This window comes from Nuphar pumila, chromosome 5 (assembly GCF_984573655.1).
Source record: "Nuphar pumila chromosome 5, dmNupPumi1.hap1.1, whole genome shotgun sequence".
NCBI lineage: Eukaryota > Viridiplantae > Streptophyta > Magnoliopsida > Nymphaeales > Nymphaeaceae > Nuphar > Nuphar pumila.
In genome coordinates this window covers 9,170,456-9,194,169 of record NC_143253.1, presented here as the reverse complement: position 1 = coordinate 9,194,169, position 23,714 = coordinate 9,170,456, and the positions used below count along the sequence as shown (strand labels likewise).

Genomic DNA, 23,714 nt, shown 5'->3' with positions numbered 1-23,714 from the left:
AACAAGAACATTCATTCTACACCTTGTGTAAGCTATCTCCACCACCAAACGGAAAGCTCAATGGGGAACTTCTTCGAGTCAATGTTTTTGGACTGTTTGTATCTGAGGAAACCCCATCGATTCTTGCATCTGTTCTCCATTTTCGGTGACCTTGAGAAATCAATGCTTTAAGTCCAACAAACCACACTTCAGTTTCATCCTTATCCTTGCATATCTGTGAAACCAAGTAAAAGATGATGAAGTGAAGACAAGTCAACGCTAAAGTGAACCCACAAACTCACAAACCAAAGACTGCAGGAAAAGATTAATGCACATTTTATATACTGACAGAAAAGAAGGAAAAAGCAGTAACTTACCAGATCCAACGACCTATCATTGTATATTAGAGAAAAGGATTGGCATTCCTTCTCTGGTCGTGGATACCTCTGAAATATTGCCTGCACACAAAGAAATGCTTAAGGAATGTCGATCAATATTGACATGTTTAGTTTTATTATGTTGAGTCTATGTCACAGGGGCACGACATTTTGGTGTGTACCCCCCATGACATGAGCGGACATGATCGGACACGTGGACACGGACACTGATACGTATGGCTATTATTTTAATATTTTTAAATGATTGTAAGTAATATTTCAATAAAAAACCTATTTTTAATATTAAAATATCAAAAATAGTTTTTTATCGATAAAAATTAAAAAAAAAGTATTGTGCCCTCGTGTCCCAATTTTCAAAAAAAAAATTGAACTTGCACATTTAATCTGCATCACGTGTCCATGTGTCTTTGTGACATAGTGTTGAGTAGATTCATTGAGATGGCTACTACATAATTGTTGTCAAAATGTAGAATTTCATGAGCCCAAGAGTATTAAGTAAATTTCTAATCCAAGATATTTCTGTTGTAACTCCTATCATGGATGATTGTCATCCCCTGTGATCAATTTAGCAACTTTTTTTCCTTCTAGCTACTCCAAGAAAGTAACAATTTAAAAGCCCCTGTGATCGATCTATGAAACTATTTTTTGCTCTTGTTGTTCCAAGAAATTATCTACCAAATAAAATAAACACAACGTCAAGAAGTTGATCACATATTACGAGAAATATGCCATATATGACCTAAATAAGCTTACCATACAAGTACAGCTGGTACAACATGTGTGTTTTTCAAAAGAAGAGTGAAATCATGCACCTACAACATGTAGTATGATAGCAACCCATGGAGGACGTCCCATGAGAGGAGGAGCTCACTATGTTAGCCTAGCTCACCTAGGAGCATTGAGAGGGTGACTACACTTGTAATGGGTTTGGGTCAACAGTTGTAAGGGATATTGGGTCAAACGTACAATGAGAGGCACTAGCCTATGAATGAAGGGTATAATGGTCATTAAATAGGCTCATGCACACTCATTGTATCGTCCATCATTTGCTTAATGAAATGACTCTAGTAGTCTTTGGGCCTCTCTCTAGTGTATCTAGAGTTAGGAATTGGGCTCATCTAAAACCCCTCCAGAATGAAGATTTTTCTCAACCTCTTCCCTCTCTTCTACCTCAAATCCCTCTCATTCCTCTTATTTCTCATCCCCACACACTAGTCAATCCCTCTATTTCATCCGCTTTCATTATCAACTCTTAAATCTTTCCCATTCTCCCATTAGACCTTCTTAAAAGGTGCAGCTGGTAACAATAGTATATGCATATGTGGAAGTGCCTACAAGCACCCAACAGATGCCCTGAAATACTAGCACAGACATAGGCATGCTGGGTAATTTGAAGTGCTCATGTTACATGGTATATGCCAAACAATGTAACATAAGTGTGAGTGGTGGCATGTGGTATGGTATAGCTGGTACCACATGTTTTCCAAAAGCATTGTGTGAGGGTGTGGCTAGGATGTGTATGTTGCATATATATGTAATATACATAATATGCATAGCCGCATACGTGCAAGCACTCAAGACCAACACCTAGAAGTACCAACATCACCATGCATGCTGGGCATTCCGAAGTACCAATGTTTCACAAATGCCATAAATAGCAGGTATCCTAAACATGAAAGTTTTTGTGAAGGAACATGTACCAATAATCATCATAGATATAGGCAATATTTTGGAAAGATTTGTGATATTATAATGATGCATGGAAAAAGATTAAAAAGAAAATCATTATGATATTCTCAAAATATCATTAATTTGAAAGTATGATGACATTATTGCTGCATTATCAATATATTTTCAAAGCATTTTCTACTTTTCTATAACTTAAATATGATTTTCTCATTCTTTATCCTTTTTTTTTATTTTCCACCTTTTGTTTAGATTTTCTTTTTCAATTCTGGAGAATTTTTTGTGAAAGGGTGCAGAAAAGGAAAATCGGTTGGTGAATTCATGTTCAAATGCTTTTGATTGAAATGAAACACTGTTAGTGTTTATTTAAGAAGTAAACATTCTTAGCATCTAGAGAAATACATAAGATCTGTCACCATAAAGGATTTTCATCAAAATTTCACCAAGCACGGTTGAAAAGCTGTTCACTGCAATGCAAATATACCTTATGTTATTACAAATATCAAATGGATGCAATCCTCAGAGGCCTGCAGAGATGAGCTAAGGATAAACTAGCAACTTACTGTACGTTGTCCTGGGACAATTCTGGTGACAAGGCATAGTTTAAGATGTTTCTCCTCTTTTCCAGAGTACCATATCAAAGCCGTTTCATCCTGTAGAAAGAGTATATAATGTTTCAGAGGTGGACTAGATGGGTGAATAGACTCAAAGGCGATCATACGGTTAAGAGGGATATCAGAGATAGATCAAAGTAATAAGGTAGACATTTTTGTTATATTTTTACACGGAGAAACCTCCCCCAAGATCAGAGACCTAGCCATGCTGGCTCTGCCAGACGTACTTATGATCACTGTCCTGGCAGCGTAAAACTCTGTGGGCTTACCCCGTGGCCTCAGGGAGTAATAAGGTAGACATGCTTGTAAAAAGGCATCAGGGTTTTAAGAAAAATGGAAAAGTAATAAGTCTACATGTAAATGTAAATGTAAATCTTGCAGAAGAATGCATATGTCACATCAATGATATATAAGGCTTCGGCAGATACACAGTAATGTTTATCAGAGACCATAACCACACGAAATCTAGTAGAAAGTATATCTTGAATCCATCTACAGTTCTGCATTGTTTTCTTGCATGTGACCATAGACACGCAGCTGTAATAAATGGAAATTGTAATTCACGGAAAGGTTTTGACTATAATGTTAACCAAAACCTAAAAAATGTAATGCAACAACTGAACTGAAATATTACAGATTACTTACATTAGCCAGCCTGAATGGGCAAAACTTAGGCTTACCCCTGCGGCCATATTTAAGCAAATAAGCCCCTTTTTTAAGAGCAGTAATAGCCTGCAGCATCAATGACAACAAACTAAGATAAAAAAACCTGTGTGCTATACATGAACTTTTTGTGAAAAACAAATTTTTCTAGAAGAAAGATAATTAACCATAATAAAAACTTTAACACTGAGACAGTTGCAGCTAGACAAAGATAAACAATGACCAAAATTAGTGGCACATCAAACAAAGATCATCATCAATTTTTGGTTTGAAAAACCAGCACAATTATGCTGGTCCAGATTTCCAAATGTTCATGCTAACATGAAGAGAAAAAAAAATCTATGCCCCCACGGATCTCCAATGTTACTCTATCAGTTCCTAGTAAAAGAAAGTTCTAATGTCCTTTATGAAGATATAGGTTTCAACCAAATGCAATTCATTATTTGCTTCTTTATATATATATATATATATATATATATATATATATAAAGAGAGAGAGAGAGAGAGTCACTAAAATATGAGAACTGTGTGAACTGCGATTTTTTGTTCTGTTAATGGCTGATCAAGCTTGATGTATTCACCTTCAGAAACAAGAAGTTCTGGTCCTCGAGGTATAATATCAACTGTTTGCTGTCCATTCGATGCATCAGCTATGGTTATTTCATATCCACCTTTTTCTTTAGGTACTATTTTACTTTCTACACCTGCAGTACGGATGGGATCTACATGCTTGGTTTTATAAGGGCCAGCTCTTGAATCATCCAACTATGATGCATAAACGAGATTTTTTTAGGGCTTAAAAATCAATGGCTCATAATCTTCATAAATATTCAAGAATTCAAAAATCAAATTTTGTCATCAAAAGTAGACAATCCAACAGTTGATTCCTAGCAAATTCACTATGCGAACACATCTACATGGTTGGATTCAAGTTGATTCCTAGCAAATTCACTATGCCGAACACATCTACATGGTTGGATTCAAGGTCGTAAGTAGTGTATCATTACCCATATCGGTCAGGCCCAAAGTTAGATACATATTGTAGCGTATCGTAAAAAATCATAATTTTTTAATACATTTTTTTCAAAAATTCCAAAAAAAATCAAGAAAAATCAGAAAAAAATAGCAAAAATTCTAAAAAAAATCATATCACATGAAACAATGATAAATTGCACAAAATACAATCATAAAAGCATATATGAAGCATTTATGTCCCTATGAGTTGCATAAGACATCATTAGACATCTACTAATATAGATAATATTGCATGTATATCTCACAAGAACAATGCAAAATATTAAATATCTTTCAATTAAGAACATGTCACAAGTCTCATACTTTCATGTTACATAAACAAAAACAAAATAACCAAGTTTATGAACACTTAAGTGTTAAATAATTAAGTTTTTTGCTATGTCACCTGGGTACGAGTGCAGGTACGGGTATGGGTTGTACGATACAATAATTCAAAAAATTGTGGGTATGGGAACACGGCTAAATATATACTGAAAAATATATATTATATATCTAAAATATATACTGAAAATATACATTATATATTGAAAATATAATATAATGTAGGATACGAAAAATGTCGTGTCCAGGTACTAGTACCCGTGACGACACGAGTACGACACCCAAAGTGGTATCATAGGTTTTTTTTAATATAACCTTAATCATTATCATTGTCATTATCTTCTTCTTCCCCTAGTGTTATGCTAGAGGTTGTAGGAACAGAAGTAGCAAGCTCATCTTCGTCATACACATCCTCTAAGGGTTGCGCATACCCAATTTTTGTATCACTCATCTTTTTTTCTTGACTTTTTCTCTCAAACCAGTGAGTAATTGTTGGCATTGTTATTTCACAGCATCCAACAAACCCCTTGACATACAGGGGGCAACATTGTGATGTGTTCCAGCTAAATGATGCTTCAATCGAGAGATACCACCCGAAACAATATAATGGCAATAGTTGCACTCGATTTTCAATCGGTTTTCAGTCACTACTTGAGTGCCCCATTGTCATGCTGGATCATTTGATATCATTTTTCCCCAAAAAAATGTAATGGAAAGCAAAAAATATGGATTTGTTACCTTAGCCCATACCCTTGAGTGAAAAAAAAAGATGAAAATGCACTATTATGTGAGAAATTCACAAACACGAATCGGCCATGAATCAGTCTCACGCATCTTAGGGTGTGTGGTTTCTCCTCTAAATGCCTCTATGCAAATGAGAGAATTGACCCTATAGAGGTCATTAAACCCCAAAATTAAAAAAGTTGAGTTTCAACCCTTTTAAATTGTGCCAAACACGTATCGTACGGTACTGTATGATATAAAGTTGTATCCAGGGATGGCAGTGGGGCAGGGCGGGGGACAAGGTCTCCACCCTGCCCCGCCTCAAGATTATAACCTCCATCCCTGCCTCCATCCCCGACGGGGATGAATTTTAACCTCCACCCCCGCCTTCATCCCCGTTTCATGTCCTCCATCCTCGATTCAAACGGGGATGAGGCGGGGCGGGGCAGGGATATTGCGGGGAAAAGTGACGGGGATGAGGCGGGGATGGGGTGGGGCGGGGAAAAGTGTACGTCCATCCCCGCCTCCATCCCCGTTTCATACCCTTCATCCCCGGTCCAAACGGGGCGAGGCGGGGTCCCGCTTTCCCCCGGTCCACTGCCATCCCTAGTTGTATCATACGATACAACCGATACGGATATGATATACTTGTATCGTGATATGAGTGTGTATCATATCGAGTTAGGCCATAGTTACGATATGTATCATACTGTATCGTATGATACTTACAACATTGGTTGGATTTGGGAAAAAAGTATTGAAAATGCCCATATTTCTAATTCTCATATTCTAGTATATTTATAGTCATTAGAATATGAGAACTATCCTGTGAACCATAATTTTCATTGATTTTTTGTTCTTTTCTCTTGAAACTAACCATAAGGATGTGATTATGACATAACCATGCTTGGTTTTATAAGGAGCAGCTCTTGAATCATTCGATTATGATGCAAAAACGAGATTTTTTTAAGGCTATATAATCAACAACTCATAATCTTCATAAATACTCAAGCATTCAAAAATCACAATCGAAAATACACTATCCAACAATTGATTCCTAGAAAATTTACCTTGCCGAACACATATACATGGTTGGATTTGGAAAAAAAAGTGTTGGAAACGCCCATATTTCTAGTGACTCACTCTCTCTATATATAGTCACTAGAATATGACTGTGTGTGTATATATATATATATATATATTTATATATTTTACTGATTTAAGATAAGAATCCTAAAATTAGAAAACTTTGCTCTGCAAGAAGAATGAAGGTGTGCAAGGTCATTTCAGTCAATTGAACACTGCTAATGCTAATAAACATTTTTTCAATTATATAGTGCTTCATCTAATCTAATGTATTCTTTTAGACCACAAGACTACCTAGCATCTGCAGTTTTGACTGGATGAAAACCTATAGAAAACAGGTAATCTAAGCCTTGTGACCATTTCAAATGGGTTGCATTGGTTTCGACTTGTGTATAGTTAAAACATGCAGAAAACCTATAGGAAGCATGTAATCTGGACCCTGAAAACAAACTTAAAGAGCATCTAATCTGGACCCTATGTTATAACTTTAATATTGATTTTCTTTAATTATATATCAAATTTGTAACAGCCTCCATGGTCTCACATTTTTCTATTATACAGAATAAAAACATAGGCGGTAATATACCTCCTCCTTACCCCTCTTGCAACGAGTTTAATCATTTGTTTCTTTTCTTTTGAATCCTCCCACATGGCTTCTCCATAGCTGTTTTCTTACTTTAAGAATATCCAGATGCATTTGGCTATAGGCTGAAAAGCTGGAAGCTTTAAATCCAATCTTTTTTCCTTCTTTTTCTATATATTGAATTGATTGCTAAGTTGTTCAGTGAGACACGGATATTGTGGTTGATGTGTTGGACATTAAGAGAAAAACTAATCTTGTTCCTGATCCATGCTTTTGCTAGGGGTAAGGAATCCAACTTATTTAAATAATTTGGTCGCTCTAGATGTTGCAAATGAAACCCCGTAAGCCTAGGCTAAGCAAATATAAGTCAATTTTGGTTCCAACTCTCCAACGGGGTATCTATGATTTTCAAATGCTGAAAACGATGCTTCATATGTGCATTCAAGGCAATAATCCTGTAGAAATCATTTTGTGGCATGCTTCAACTTATTCTTAGATTTTTTTTCTTTTTTTCTCACTTTAATCAGCCATAATGTATGTTTGAATAATTCCTTCAGTTAGTTTTTTTTTAATGAAAAGAATATGTCAAGGTGTTCACTTTAGTTATTTTCTTTTTCCCTCTTTTTCTGAGGTGATTGATTGTATGATTTCAGTTCAACATTTTTTATGATCTTTTGTTTTCTAGGGTTTGAGATTTATAATAATGTACTTGTTGATTTTTATCCTTGGGGTGTCATCCTCTTCAAAAGCTTTGATCTCTTTTAGTGAAGTCCGATGTTTTCCAGTAAGAAGATGTCCGTTCACACCCTTTTGTATGGAAGGGAAACACAAGGAATGAACTCTTTATTCAATACTTCTCTCAAATAGGTGCTGTTTATTCAAATTTATTTGGTTATTAAAGTTAATTTGTTTGAATGTATATTATATGCAAACGAATCCCCAAATCTGGAGAAACAAGAAGCAAAGGTATTTTGTTAGGAACAAGACATCCACAAGCAAGAAAACCATGTTATGTATCACATTTCATTCATCCCCTTAGCTTTCTACTGTGCTTAGCTTTCATTTTGCATTTGTGAATGCTTATGGCCCATTGTTGAAGTGTAGCAAAAGATCATCATAAAGGTTTGTCCATTATGCTATTTGCTTTAGAAAATCTATTTTTCTGACCAAAATGTGGAGGATTGGTTTTGCTTGGATTTGTGAGACAATGGTCCAACCTAGCATACTTTTACTTGGAAATACAAGTGGTTTTATCAGTTTCAATAATTTAAACTTTGTCCTGATGCCTTGAGATAGTGTTGACATCTTGTTTTTTTTGGTATATTCAATAGAAAGTCCAAGATATTGCAGTTCAACAGCAAAAGGAAGCAAATGCCTATATTTGTGCAGAAGATGGCAAAATTCTTATTCTATGCAGGGGCATTGACAGGCCTCTATGCAGGCTCTCATCCTAGGATATCCTTCATTTATCAATCATTAGATTGTTGGCTTATGGTTGTGCAGTAATCTTTTTTTTTTCTCTAATAAATTATCTTGTTTTGATTCACTTTTTGCACCTACTTTTCCTTCACAGAACGTTATATCTCCAATGAAAATATACAGGTGATGGGTAATTGGTTGATCTATTCAATTTATTATTTCCCATAGAGGGACATACAGAATTTCTCAAAGTAAGCACTACGGTACTACCTAGTGCCGGATATAGAAAGCCTACTTGAATAAGTGCCATATTTGATGGAAAAAGGGTTTGGTTCTGGTTGGTGCAACTGCTGTTAAAGATATCGCATGTCATCACATTGTTCATATATACAACAATTGTTGTTTTCAATAGAATCTTTTCTTTCAAGTTTGATCAATCACCAAAAAGATGACGAATGCTTGAGAAAGACCTTCATGATCCATTTGGTTTGACTATCAATATGAATGTCTCGCTTGTACCTCCATTTGTCTGAATATACAGAAAATTGTAGTAGAAAATAAATTGCAGAATCGATATAGTAGACGATGATGAAGAACCAACTATTTGCTTTTCTTTTTTTTCTCTCCTCCAAATGCATCCAATAAAGAGGCATGTGGTTTTTCCAATAGTAGGTCTCTGATAAACAGTGCAATATGGCTTCATTTGATAAGTGCTATCATCACAAGATAAGGCAGATCTATGCTGAAAAAAGAACCACCTTTATTTTTGGAAAATCAACAAGTTTAAGTTTTCTAAAAGCTCATGTCTTACGTGTCTTGATCAAATTCCAACTGGAAAACTAAACTTATGAACTAAAACTGGAGAAATGATGCCTCTTCCCCCTAGACAATCAAACCTGATGCTCTAGTGTTGTGTTATCACTTCAAATTATCAGATTCCACTTTTGCTACTTCAATAGCCTTCCCTAGTTCAAACACTCGAAGTTATAAAAAAAATTAAACAGTTGCTAAATTCATTCGTTTTAACCACGGAAGATTAACAATGAACAGGGAGGCAATGCCACCAATTTCCTCTATTCACCATCTTCACGTTACCAATCTTAATACCACAATGTTTTTTAACAAAGACAATCCACAGCCCTGCATAATATTGTGGAAATTCATATTGATAGTCCATTTGCTCACCACGCCAACCCACTCCTGAGATGAGAAATCCATGTTTTCATGGATCCAATCTACAAGGAGAAAATTCAACAACAACCCCGAGGATCAAAACAAAACTCATAGCAATCGCGAAAAGTGAGTCACACTCGAACCATCTCCAGTTCTACCAATTTAACAAGAGAATCAACACACATTGTCTAGATTTCTCGGGCGACCAAAAACCCGCAAAATTAACCAAAAAAACACAAGAACAACCGCCAAAAAACAGGAAAAAAAAAAAGCAAAAGAACAAGCACACGCGTGTACCTGCTCGACATCCCTCTCCACAGCGCCGTTCCCAGTAAGATCGGCCATCGGCCGCTCCCGCACAAGCCGAAAGAGGCCGTCTCTGGCTCCTCCGCATTCAATCGCCGCCGCTCCGAAACCCGCTCATCTCCTCACCGCGATTCCACCCCCAACACTAAGATATCACTCACTCGCGCACTCGCAACTCATAAAAAATCATCCGGCCCGAGCAAGAAACAAACCGCACGAAACTCCCTCAATCCAACAGAAAACCTTGAAGATCGAACGAAAAACAAGAAAAAAATAAACAAGAAAACGCTCAAGCTCCATCGCTCCGCCACGAAACCCACAGCTCCGCCCCGATTTCCTCCATTTCCGATCCCGGCGACGCTAAGCGAACCAAAACCCAGAAAAATTACCAAAATGCACCCCCCCAAAAAAGGCGAAATTTTCCCGGCAATCTTGGCGACAAGAAGTACCTGAGATTTTCACCTTCTATTCCATCGATTTCTTTCATTCTCCGTGTCTGGCAACATTTCTAGGGTTTGAAAGAGGCGGGGAAGAGGGAACGCCGTCGTCGTCGTCCAATCGCACGTGCGAGGAGATGGAAACGGAGAAGTTGCAGAGCTGCACACGTACGAGAAGAGGAGGCCTTGGTCTGCTTCCTATAAGAGGGCGATGATACAACAGGAGCACAACGTCATCATCATCATCATCGCCAACCAAAGAACCATCGTTGTCGTTAAGAAAACTAATAAATTATTATTCTTTTTTTTTCCTTCCCTTTTTTAATGTGTCTCTCGGAGAGAGATGGGAAAGCTATATTTATTTATTTATTTATTTATTGTATGTATTTATTAAATTTATTCAGTTGATCGCATGCACATCTCATCTTTGTTTCATCGTGTCAGTCACAATTTATGAAAAAAATCCTAGTTTTACATGAAATAACGGACTGCCACTCCCTTGCTTCTGGTTATTGTTCCCTGTCCATATCTGGGTGGATGTCAACGGTTCGGATGTAACCCGACATCCGACCCGAATCCTAATCCGATTACTAGGATTAGGTAGCCAAATTTGGATGTAATAATAGTATTCGGGTTTGGTATTGAATTTTTCATTCAAACTCGAACCCGAGTCCAACTAAGATCTGAATCGGAATAAACCCCAATTCAATCAAGTGTAAATATCAGGTTTTGAGCTAGTTGGATTAGAAGTCGGTTTTATCTGATTTCATCCAATTTTGAATCCAAATCCGAATATGATTAGGTATTAGGTTGGATTTGGTAATGCCTAGATCTGACCTGAGTTAGACCCGTTTATATCCCCGGTTGGGTTCCAGTCTAGAGTTATACTTTTGAACTAAGTTAGATCTTGTTGAGTAAAATTTATATTTCTAAATTATTTTTAGTTTAGACAATGTTGCAAGTATCGAAATATGGGATTTATTGACAAGGGAAACTCTTGTGATAAAATAATTTTTCTATGGTCGTATACAGTCAAAACTAAGTGACTCATTAGAGCTGAGTTTTGGCCCAATTAATGAACTTAATCACTCAACCCTAACCACCAATGTGGATCTTATGTGTCTATGGTTATGGCATGATCAAGTTTTCTCAATCATTTATGGTCATTGGAAAAATGCTGATAAAATAGAATTGAATTGACATTTCCTGGTTTATTGAAAATCGGCATACATAAGTTCTCTTTTTATGTTTCAAATGTTTTATGATAATTATGGTGCTTCCTGATTTTTTTATTTATTTTTTGTAAATTATGATTTTTTATTTTTATTTTTTTTTGTTTTTTTTTTTGTTTTTTTTAAACTCCGCCTGTGTATAACTATAACTGTTTAGTTATACACTGTCGGTCTCAAGCCCGGATAAAGGAGGAGGGTTGCGGTAGGCCTGTGACAGCCAGCATGAAAACTTAGTCATACCCTATGAAAATGAACCAATATGAGAATTTCGTTGGGGCGTTCCCTACTGAGCGACGCGCTGTACTCTCTAGGCCCGGAAGCAGTGATAAATGGGCAAGGGTTGCTAGGTCGTCGCCCAGAAGCGACGCGTCACACCGGCGTCCGGGTGTGGTGTCAAATAGGCAAGAGTTTCCTCACTTTGTTGGACGGGTGGGGGTAAAGAAGTTAGTCCAAGACCATAAAATTAGGTTAGCCACTTGGAACATAGGGTCTTTAACTGGTAAGTTGGTAGAGTTAGTAGATGTTATGTGTAGGAGAAAATTTGATATTTTATGTCTACAAGAGACCAAATGGGTAGGTGAGAAAGCAAAAGTGATAGAACCTTGGGGATATAAGATTTGGTATACAAGAATAAATAGGAATAGGAATGGAGTAGGGATTGTTATAAGTCGTCAGTTTATAGATCATGTAGTTGAGGTCCGTAGGAAGGGTGATAGAATTTTACTTATTAAATTAGTATTAGGTACAGATATTATTAATATTATTAGTGTTTATGCACCTCAAGTAGGTTTAGATGATTCCATTAAGCATCAATTTTGGGAAGATTTAGATGGAGTAGTACAAGGGATATCTTATGGAGAAAAGCTTTTCATCGGCGGTGACCTTAATGGACATGTAGGCATTAGTAGAGATGGATTTGAGAGTATCCATGGAAGTTATGGTATAGGAGAAAGAAACGAAAGTGGAGAAAGGATTTTAGATTTTTGTTTGTCCTATGATATGATCTTAGCAAACACTTGGTTTAGGAAGAGGGAGTCTCACCTAGTAACATTTAAAAGTGGGGTTAATACGAGTCAGATAGTTTTTTTCCTACTTAGAAAGAGAGATATGGGTTGTTGCATCGATTGTAAGGTTATACCGGGAGAAAGTGTAGCTACACAACATAGAGTCTTAATTTTAGAGCTTAGAATTAGACAATGCCGCAAAAGGGATAGACATAGGATAGATCCTATAATTAAGTGGTGGGCACTGAAAGGAGTTAAACAATGAATGTTTGTAGAGCAGGTAGTTAAGGAAGTTGATTGGTGTCTCGAGAAGGATTCAGAATCAATGTGGAATAAGATAGTGGGTGGCATGAGAAAAGTCGCTAAGGAGGTATTGGGTTAGTCTAAAGGCGGTGCACCACTAGGTAAGGATACATCATGGTGGAACGAGGATTTCAAATTAGCTATTAAGGTTAAAAGATAGTGTTATAGAAATCTAAGTAAGAGTCGTGATAATGAGAATTTGGAGAAGTATATGAGAGCAAAGAAGGAAGCTAAAAAAGTAGTTCGAAACGCGAGGGCTAAGGTATATAAGGAGGTTTATGACAAGTTGGATCCAAAGAAGGCGAGAAGGATATTTATAGGCTTGCAAAGATGAGAGATAGGAAATCGAGGGATTTGGGTATGGTTAGATGTATCAAAGATGAAACGCAAAGGGTTTTAGTCAAAGATGAGGAGATTAAGGAGAGATGGAAAGATTATTTTGATAAGCTATTTAATGATAGTCATGCTCAAGATCTTGGAGACTTCTCAATTCCTTTTCATGAGATAAATCGTGACTTCATGCGCAAGATTCAAAAGAAAGAAATTGCAGAGGCTTTGAAGAAAATGAAATCAAGAAGGGCAGTTGGCTCAGATGGTATACCTATCGAGGCTTGAAAATGCTTGGGAGAGAAAGGTTTAGAATGATTGACAAATCTTTTTAACTTGATTTGGCGAACAAATAAGATGCCTAATGAGTGGAGGAAGAGTACTTTGGTGCCTTTATATAAGAATAAGGGTGATATACAAGATTGCACAAACTATCGTGGTATAAAACTCATAAGTCATACTATGAAACTTTGGGAGAGGGTGATTGAGTCTAGGTTGAGGAAGGTTGTCATGATATCGAAGAATCAATTTGGTTTTAGGCTTGGAAGATCAACTATGGAAGCTATACATCTTCTTAGACAACTTATTGAAAGATATAGAGAGATGAACAAAGATTTGCATATGGTTTTTATTGATTTAGAGAAGGCATACGATAGAGTACCTAGGGACGTTCTCTAGTGGACAATGATGAAGAAAGGTATTTCTCTCAAGTACATTAGTATAATTAAAGATATGTATGAAGGAGTAGTAACCAATGTCCGCACTTGTGGAGGGGTGACAACCAATTTTCCGATAACGGTTGGGTTACATCAAGGATCTACTTTAAGCCCTTTCCTATTTGCGATAGTGATGGATGAGCTTACGAGATCAATTCAAGAAAATGTACCGTGGTGTATGTTGTTTGCTGATGATATTGTTTTGATTGATGAGTCTAGAGCTGGGGTTAATGCTAAGTTAGAATTATGGAGACAGACATTGGAAGCTAGAGGTTTTAAGTTGAGTAAGAGTAAGACTGAATATATGGAATGTCGGTTTAGTAAGCAACGAAGTAGTGATGGGAGTGTAGTGAAGCTTGGTGAGCAAGAAATACCGGTGAATGATTATTTCAAATATTTGGGATCCATCATTCAAAAGTATGGAGAAATTGATGGAGATGTAAATCATAGGATAAAGGTTGGGTGGATGAAATGGAAAAGTGCAACTGGAGTGTTGTGCGATCGTAGAATGCCATTGTGGTTGAAGGGAAAGTTTTATAGGACGACTATTAGACCCGCTTTACTATATGGTACGGAATGTTGGGCTGCCAAGAGACATCATATTCAAAAAATGAGTGTAGCTGAGATGTGGATGCTTAGATGGATGTGTGGAAATACAATAAAAGATAAGATTCAGAACGAGGAGATACGTAAGAAGGTAGGTGTTGCACACATTGAAAATAAGATGCGAGAGAATCGTTTACGGTGGTTTGGACATATTCGGCGAAGGCCTAATGATGCTCCAGTTAGAAGGTTGGAGAAATGGGAAAATATATTAGTTAAAAGAGGTCGGGGTAGGCCTAGGAAGACTTGGATGGAGATGATAGGAAAGGATATGAATGCTTTGAACCTCACCGAGGACATGGCATTGGATAGAAATGATTGGAGGAAAAGGATTCATGTGGAAGACCCAAAATGAATTTCTTTTTTGGTTCATATCGCTGACCCCAATTGTTTTGGGATGAAGGCGTAGTTGTTGTTGTATGATTTTTTTATTTTTAAATCAACTTCTTAATAAACCAATTTAACACGATTTGATTTTATTATATTAATTTTGGGCTGATTTTTTGGATCATTTTTGAAAAAAAAATTGGTTCAAAAACTATTCCTGACAATAGGGTCATTCTCATAGAAAAAGAAAATTTTGCCTATGAAAAGTTTTGATATGATAATTTTTCTAAAATGATTTTTTTTAATTGTTTGGATATCATGAGAAAAATAAAATGAAAAATCTTAAAACAAATGAGAGAGAGGACGAGAGGTGGTGGTGGAGCTTCCCGGATGACGTTTTTCAGGGTGGTGGTGATGGATTGTAGTAATGGCAGTTTTTCGAGAGGTGGTGATGATGGATGATGTTGAGATAGATGGTGGTGGTGATAAATCATCATGGGGCTGCTGATGATGGTGGTGATGGAGCTTTTTCGATACCATTGGTGGATGATAATATTAGCCGTGAGATGGACGGCGGTGATGGATAGTGTTCACTTTTTTATCAGATCCCCAGTTATTTCAAGTAATGACATCAATGGACCCCTATAGTGAGAAGAGAACCACAACGGGTAGCAAGCAACTAGCGCCTAGCAGGCAATTCAATGGGAGCATGTATGTCTTATTTAATAATCACGATGGCACAAAAGGACAAGGATGAGCGGATGACCGATCTCGCACGTGTGGCATTGAAGTGGATCTAACAGTGCGAACATGATCGGTGGGTCCCGAGCACGTGCAGACGTGATGGGGGCATGTGCCATCCTTCCATTTTGGTAGGCGACGTGGGTCCCACTCCCACCCCCCTCCCTTTTTAGCAATCCCTGGGGAGCATAGTGGGCCCCAACATGAGGGGGTTTTGTCCTAGACCGTGGGACCCTTAGCCAAGGTTCATGCTCTCCCAAAAACATGTTCAATTAGCTAGGGATGTAAACGGTTCGGGTTCAATATGGATGTCCGATAGAATCCAAATCTGATTAGTTGGAATCGGTAATGCAAGTAGAATCGGATTAAGATTTGACATGCAATTTCACATTGAATCCAAATCCGAAGAAAAAACTAATTACATGTAAAATATACCCATTTGACTGTTGGATTCAGATTCGGTAGTACCTTTTTCTTTTTTATCTGGATCCAATTCTGAATCTCCGATTAGGCTACATCCATTAAAATGGAATTAAGTCTAAATCCGAATCAACTTCTACCTCTATGAGGTCACCTTATCTTTCCTCATATTAGATTGATGCCCATTGACTTCGTAGTATCCCATCCCTAAACACTATGAAAATGACAGCTAAACGGTGTTGAAGTGATTATTGCGAGGTTATTTAACGTCATTTCATTGAATAAAAGGCGTTGATTATGTACTCCTTTGTTTTCACAAAGCAGCGTCACATGCCATTTTCATAACAAAATGACACGAATCATCTTTACGAGATGATGCAAATAGATTGTTTTGAATGATCTCTTATGATTTGATTGAGCAAAGCAAAGCACGTCTTAAGTCAAACCGTCAAAGTTAGAAAAGAACTATTAAACTTGAAAAAAGAAATGCATATTGCTGACTGATTGTATATAATATATATATATATATATATATATAGAGAGAGAGAGAGAGAGAGAACGGTAGGTGCTCAATCTATGCGTGCTCGATGGAAACACATTATTGATGAGCGTCCATCGCGCAGATGATGAACGTTCAATATTTTTCTCTGCAAAAACGCTGAAAAAACCACTCAAAAATGTGTTTTTAGGTCTTTAGCGATGCTTCTGAAGCGCTGCTAAAAACAAATCCAAAAAGATGTGTGCATCCTTTTTTGTTTTTAAGCACCTCTAAAGACCAAAAACACATTTTTTTGAGAGTTTTGGTTATTTTTTAGTGACGGCCAGCGTATGTGTTTTCATCAAACACGGATGGATTAAGCGCCTACTTTTTTTTGTAAATATATATATATATATATATATATATATATATATATATATATATATATATATATATATGCATGTATATTACACACCATTGGTGGTGAACAAAGTGAATAAGCCCTCTCCCTATTCAAGTCAGCCCCGAGATTGGGTTTGTGTTAATCACGGGGAGGATAACTAGAGGGCTAATGTATTTGCAGGTACAAACAGCTCTAGATCTCCATGGAGCAAGTTGTTTTGATATCCATGGTGCAAGTCATAAACACATTCTTGGGGATCCTCTTGAATCATTTTTTTTTATGAAAAAACATATTATTTCATAACCTGAAAAAGTATTGCATATTGTAAGCCGTTGGTTTTTTAAGCCTTATAAAAACTTGCCTACATGTTATAATTGGACGGTCTAAAAGCTGATTCCTACTAAGAAAAGCATGTACATCACATCAATAAAGTTAGTGTCATGGAAAACAACTAAAAAATTCTTAAAAAAGAGAGGCATATATATATATATATATATATATATATATATATATATATATATATATATATATATATATATATATATATATATATATATATAAAGGAATTATTTTTAGAATTGGAGGATCCATTTTTCGTTTGATATCATAAAGAGATTGGGGTTATTTTGTTTAAATCATCTTATTTGAGTTGGATTAGTAATGTAGAAATAAAACTTAACGAGTGTCTCTTGGTTTTATAGAAGTGGTAGTCATGTCCGTAGACATTTTTAATTAAAAATACCACTCAAAGTCAACCCATTCAAAATTAAGTAGATACATGCCTGAAAAACTAATTATAACATAATATGGTGATTATTCTAACATGGTAATAATCCTTATAACAAGTTGGATTATATTACCAATAGTTTTCAATGGATGTTCCAATCAAGAATTTCCAATGACCAAAAGGATAATGATGTCCGTTTCTTTCGCTCAACTGTTCAGAAATATGGATTTAGTTTGTGAAAAATTTCAAATCTATCTTAAAAATTAAGTGCCTGTTTCTAGAGATAAATTATTGGATCTTTGCCAACTTCAGTGTTGAGGTTGTGGTTGGGATGTCAAGAGGTTTACTTGGGAAGCATAGAGTTACCTCTAGCAAAGTCTAACCTGTGAGTTAGTGGCTTGCAACATCATTTTTTTATGACGAGAACCCTCCCCGAAGCTTTAAAAAAAAAAAAAAAAACCAAGTGGAGCCCCCACGGCCACCATGCCCTACGTGCCCACCTCTGAAAGCTACAGACACACCGTGCACCAGTGGGGCTTGATCCGGTGGCGGTGGCTTGCAATGTCGTGACTTGTGAATAAGCAATGATTGAAAAAGTTCAAACGCTAAGGTCTAAAATATGGAATAAACAAGTGTTCTCAAGAGTCAATTCAGTTTCACTTGATCTCTCTGTCACGGTCACATATCTTTTCATTTAAAGAAGAAAAAACTTTTTCCTGGTGCAGCTCTCTTTCTCAATTAACGTCATTGTCATTTGATATAATTGCCTTCTGTTATTGGATAGGAACCAATTTGATAAATATTGATAGCTCTAAGATAGAGTATTATAAGGAAAATATCTATCAGATAATGAACTTCATTTTCTAGCAATAAATCATGCCCATAATTAGGTGTGAGGGGATTCACAAATTCTCCAACTGCTGCTACTGTTTAGAAGCTTGAATATGGCAAATACCAACAGATAAGATGGGATTTTGCAGCCTCAAATCTCTTCCCATCTCAGTAGATACTGTAGTTGCCAACTCCAATGTTGGACGCCCCTCTCAGCGCCCTTGCACTTGCAAGCTGCTGTTTTAGAGTTGACAGCGGGTTTCAAAATACCAGCTCCCAAGAATCTATGAGATTTGTCCCAAGGCTCTCAAATCTTTTTTTTGGATGACAAAGGAACCATCACAGAGAATCGAGTCGGTTAACGGGCTCGGGCTCGGGCTCGGGCTCGCCTCTCTGCGAGGTAAAACTCCGGGTTAAGGAAACAATTACCCAACCTTACCTGCTCCAACCATGATAAAGCAACCACAGTCCCCATGTGCCAGCGGGGGTTCGATCCTGGATCAGCTTGACACAGGACCCAGCTAACCACATGAGTAACCACTGCGGTAGTTTTTTTTTTTTTTGGCAAGTCCGTAGTTTGGCATTTCATTGCTGGCAAATAGAGCCTAAGCGCATTTCTGTATATGATGATGTTTTGGTCGGCATAAAAACCATGTTCAATGCACCATATTTTGTTTATATATATGAAGAATTATATATCACATTCTATTATATGTTTTTCCTTGACATACCGAAGCTCTTCACGTCTCTTTTCCAGTTTGTCTGTATAGGAGGGCAACTTGTTGAGCATCATCCATCCTTGTGATGACATTGACATGGGTGGGATCATTTTTTTTTTGTTAAAAAAAAATCAAATCAGCATAATTTTAGTCAAATCGACACTTCACTGATTTGTTGAAAATCGGCCTGAATCGGTTTTTTGGTTTTTGTTTTAATATTTTGTGATAATTATGATATCTGCTTGTTATTATAAATTTTAAGTAGAATTTGATTGGTCCTCTAAGTCATCATTCACTTCATTTCTGTAATTTTTTTAGATAAACTTTCTTTTTTTGTGTGTTTTTATTAAAAGCCATTGTTTTTTAAATAAACTGATTGAAAAACGATTGGATCTGATTCGGATTAGGCAGATTTTTCGATTCTTTTTTAAAATGATTAAGTTCAGAAACCGATTCTAACAACATCAAGTGGGGCACATAGATGGACTTGTGCCTTTTTTATGCTTCCCCTTCTTTTCAGTTCTTTAAGAAACCAACAAATTGATGCAAATTAGCCTTGTGATTGAACAACTCAAACTTTTTTGACTAAGGTCAAGCTTTTCACATGAGCCACGCTTTTGTGATTCCTTTTGTATGATCTCTGCTTGCATATAATGTCTAACTCAATTATTGCCATGGTGCTTTTTTTCTATTAAATATGTTGATGAGTGTTCTCCTTACAATAACTTTTTCTGATTCTTCTGGGATTATTTCATCCCCTTATTTTTTATCAGGAAACTGATTCCAATGTCATTGATCATATTACATGGTCTAAGCCAATGTTGTCAGTATCAATTTCAGACCTTAATCGATTTGAATTGGTTGATTTGGACTTGGACCGAATCGAGCTGATTCAGTCATTTTTTACTTTTTTAATGTAAAAAATTATTAAATATTTAAAAACATTTGAAAAGTTTATAACGCCTCAATTTTTAAAATTGAAATTTTAGGAATTTTTTTATTTCTTTACATGATTTTCAAGAAAACAGTAAAAACTCTTTTTAAACACAGTACAAGCCTTGGGCGGGTTACAACTACCAACACACACGTGTAAGACTAAAAAAAATTGATTAAAATCATGAATTGAATTGAATTCAATTAAAATACTAGTATATACTCAAGTCCTCTCAACAACCTAAAAGAAGTGTGACTCTCTTGGTGCCACACATGCCCTACTTTTAATATTTCATATTTAAAAATATTTTTAAAATGTTAAAATATCAAAATTGGCTGCAGGGTGAATCAACCCTTACCAAATTGAATTTAGGTTGATATAACACGAATAGGCAGATTCAGGCCGATTTGCATTAATTTAAACTAACAGCATTGGTCTGAGCTTTACCACCAAGGTGGTATCCCATGTGGTGAGCGGGGTCCTGTGCCAAGCTAAAGGCAGGTTCGAATCAGTCTGCCACATGGGGCTTAAGAGTTATCTGGTAGGGATCTGCCTAACTCCAGATTGCCTTTTAAAAAAAACACTGGTTTAAGCTTTTTATCACAAGATTTCATATGCTAATCCAATTTTATTTTTTGCATTTTTAAATTTCTTAATTAAAACTTAGCTTTAACCAAGAGAAGTTGTGAGAACTTCCCATATGAACGTGTGGATTTCTTGTTCAAAGTTAATAAGCCCCACAACTCGATGTGAACATTTAAAAGATCAGTTTCTCAAAAACAAGATCTAGCTAGCTGATCAGTGTATGAAAGATCCAACATCATATAGAAGCTTTATCAATTTTAAATTGTTTGAAATAGCGAAAATACATTTTAAAGCCATTACTAAAACCACTCCCTCTAGAGAAAGAGTCTATGACAGCATTATTGGCACATGGATAATTTCCAGATTGATTTTTACCCTTCAACAGATGATCCAACAAGTACTCAAAGGTTTATAAAGGCCTTCAGGCAAATCCCTTCAAGAAGGTTGATATTATTTCAGTCATTCTTTTTTTTTTTTCTTTTTGGATGGGCAAGATGGGGTTAGGCAGACTCCCACCAGTTATACAACTGCACCATTGGGTTTTGAACTTGTAATGTCCCAATACAAGATGGTGTACACTAATAGCTCCTACCAAATAAACAGAGCTCCGTTGGTTATTCCAGTCATTCTTAGCAATGAAGCTTTTCTAAAATCCCAATTAATGATTTTCAGTCATTTCAATGAGAATAATCTAAGGCCTTAAATCACCAGTTTACTTCCGATTTAATTGTTTCTGGTATTTTCCACACTCAAATTTCGATGGTTTCCAACCATGAAAAAGCCATTTCTATTGGAAATATATAACAAAACTGCTCCAAGCTTTCAGTTGGCCAATCTTCTAGAGTTGGACCTCATGCCAAAAACCATATGACACATTCTCAACTAATATGAACAATGAAGTAAATAACACATCTAAGTAGTTGAAAGTTGAAACCTAAACAAGGAACACATCTAACCTCCCTCTATCTATCTATCTATCTATCTATCTTGGCCCCTTTTCGTTAGGTCTCATTAGGCCCCTTCAAAAACCATAGTTTTAAATATTTTTTCTAATGTCTAATACCAGTGGAAACTGGCTTTTTGATTGCGGGAATCTGACTTCTATACAGTTTTTTTGGTGATCCAAAATCAATGAATATACAGGTATCAGTTTTTCTCAGCTCAAAAAATTATGTTTTTTTTGTCAAAAAAATATGATCCAAGAGTGGATTTTCACTAAATCGAGTATGCTGAACACATTTAACTGTTCAAATCTATCATAAAACACTTAAAACCTATGGGGCAGAACAAGAAATGAGGCCTAATATGTTCAATTATACATGGTTAATCTAACATTAAACTGTTGTGTTTAGCATTAGATGGATTAAACATTATGAAAATGCATGGCTATTTTTTGGGCATTACATTTCTTTTGAATTTGAAGGGTATTGAAAAGTCAAACAACCCAATTTACCTTTTTGACCTAAAAAAATAGTTATGCATTTTTAAAAAACTACTTTTCAAAAGTATTTTATTCATTTTGACATGACTGAATTCATCTAATGTTAAACATAAGTAGTTTAATGTTAGATTAACTCACATATATAGTAGAAAATAGTTGCTTGCATTGATTCATGCCTATTGCAACCTACGTTGCTTTTGAATGATTTCTTTCCACGTTTTTCTTAAATTTGACCGTACAGATGTGTTATACATGTTTGATTATATAGGAATGAACTCTTGTGTCATTCGATCAGGTAGGGTTTTATAAGGTTTGAAAATCAATGGTGTAAAATTTTAATAAATATAATAAATATTCAAGGCTTAAAAAAACTTATTTTTTTATTCAATAAACATTTTCCAAGTATCGTTTCCTAGAAAATCGACTATGTTAAAGACATCTACATGGTCAGATTTGAGAAAAACAACCTGAAAACCCCCTAGAAGGGGGTTGTAGGCAGCTACTGTATATATAGATAGATATATAGAGAGAATGGGGATTGTACTGTCCCTTTTCTCGTTAGGTCACATTAGGACATTCTAAAAATCACAATATTAGGTATTTTATGTCATATCTGAATTGTTAAATGTGTTGATCATTGCTTATTTATAAATAAGTAACCTTTGTTTCAAATTGATTTGATCTAAAACTATAAATATTTTATCATTAAATTTTAATATAATATCACCATTGATTTTTGTACCTCTTTAAAATACACAACTCTCCTCCAATGTTCGAGTGTTTCATTGATCGGACCTTATATATTTGTTTTTTGTAACATATTTAGTAAGAAATATGCTTTACACAAAGACTTTATGACATTTAAATATATTTTTGAAATGTGAAAAATCGATGGCTTAAAATGCATTTAATACTCTACAATACAAAGTATTGTGGGCCTTTGATTTTTAGCGCTTTAAAAAATGCATCTAGATATAAAAAATTCATAATCTAAACCGTGTCGCTTACTAAATGAATGATAAAAATTCAATATGTAAAGATGGACCACTAAAAACCCGATCCTTAGAGAAGGAATGTCGTTAGATCATTGATCGATTGTAGATTTTGGACATTCCTTTGGTTGGACAGTCCCCATTATATATATAGGAATGAAAATGTCCTCAATAGAAAACCCTTCCAAACCTACCAAATGGATGTTTTATTAGATTTTTGATGTTTTTTCAAAATTCTGATCATACAGATGTGATCTGTATGTTTGCTTTTATAAGAATCAGTTCTTGGAGTTTTGATTCTGATTTATGATAAGTTTTTATAAGTTTCAAAAATCAATGGCCTATCATTTTCATAGAATTGTGAAGCTCCAAATACCATTTTTCTATCCAAAATTAATGATCATACTGAACACACCTGTACAGTCAGAATTTTGAAAAAAAATACTAATTTTTTTTCATTTGGTAGGTTTGGGACCGTTTTTTTTTAAGGGAAGGTTTGAGACCGTTT

At 35.8% G+C, this 23,714-nt stretch overlaps 1 protein-coding gene across 1 annotated transcript in view; it reads right to left on the bottom strand.

The window, feature by feature from the left end:
* The window catches only part of LOC149836702 (PH, RCC1 and FYVE domains-containing protein 1-like), a 30,868-nt gene extending 20,464 nt beyond the window's left edge, over positions 1 to 10,404 (bottom strand). Inside the window, exons 1-5 of the mRNA XM_090005530.1 lie at positions 9,978 to 10,404; positions 3,323 to 3,409; positions 2,627 to 2,716; positions 357 to 437; positions 23 to 214 (exon numbers count right to left, since the gene is read on the bottom strand). Of these exons, the coding sequence (XP_089861656.1) occupies positions 23 to 214; positions 357 to 437; positions 2,627 to 2,716; positions 3,323 to 3,409; positions 9,978 to 10,025 (498 nt within the window). The 5' untranslated portion in view covers positions 10,026 to 10,404. The remainder of the gene's footprint in view (positions 1 to 22; positions 215 to 356; positions 438 to 2,626; positions 2,717 to 3,322; positions 3,410 to 9,977) is intronic.
* Positions 10,405 to 23,714: the final 13,310 nt, after the last annotated feature.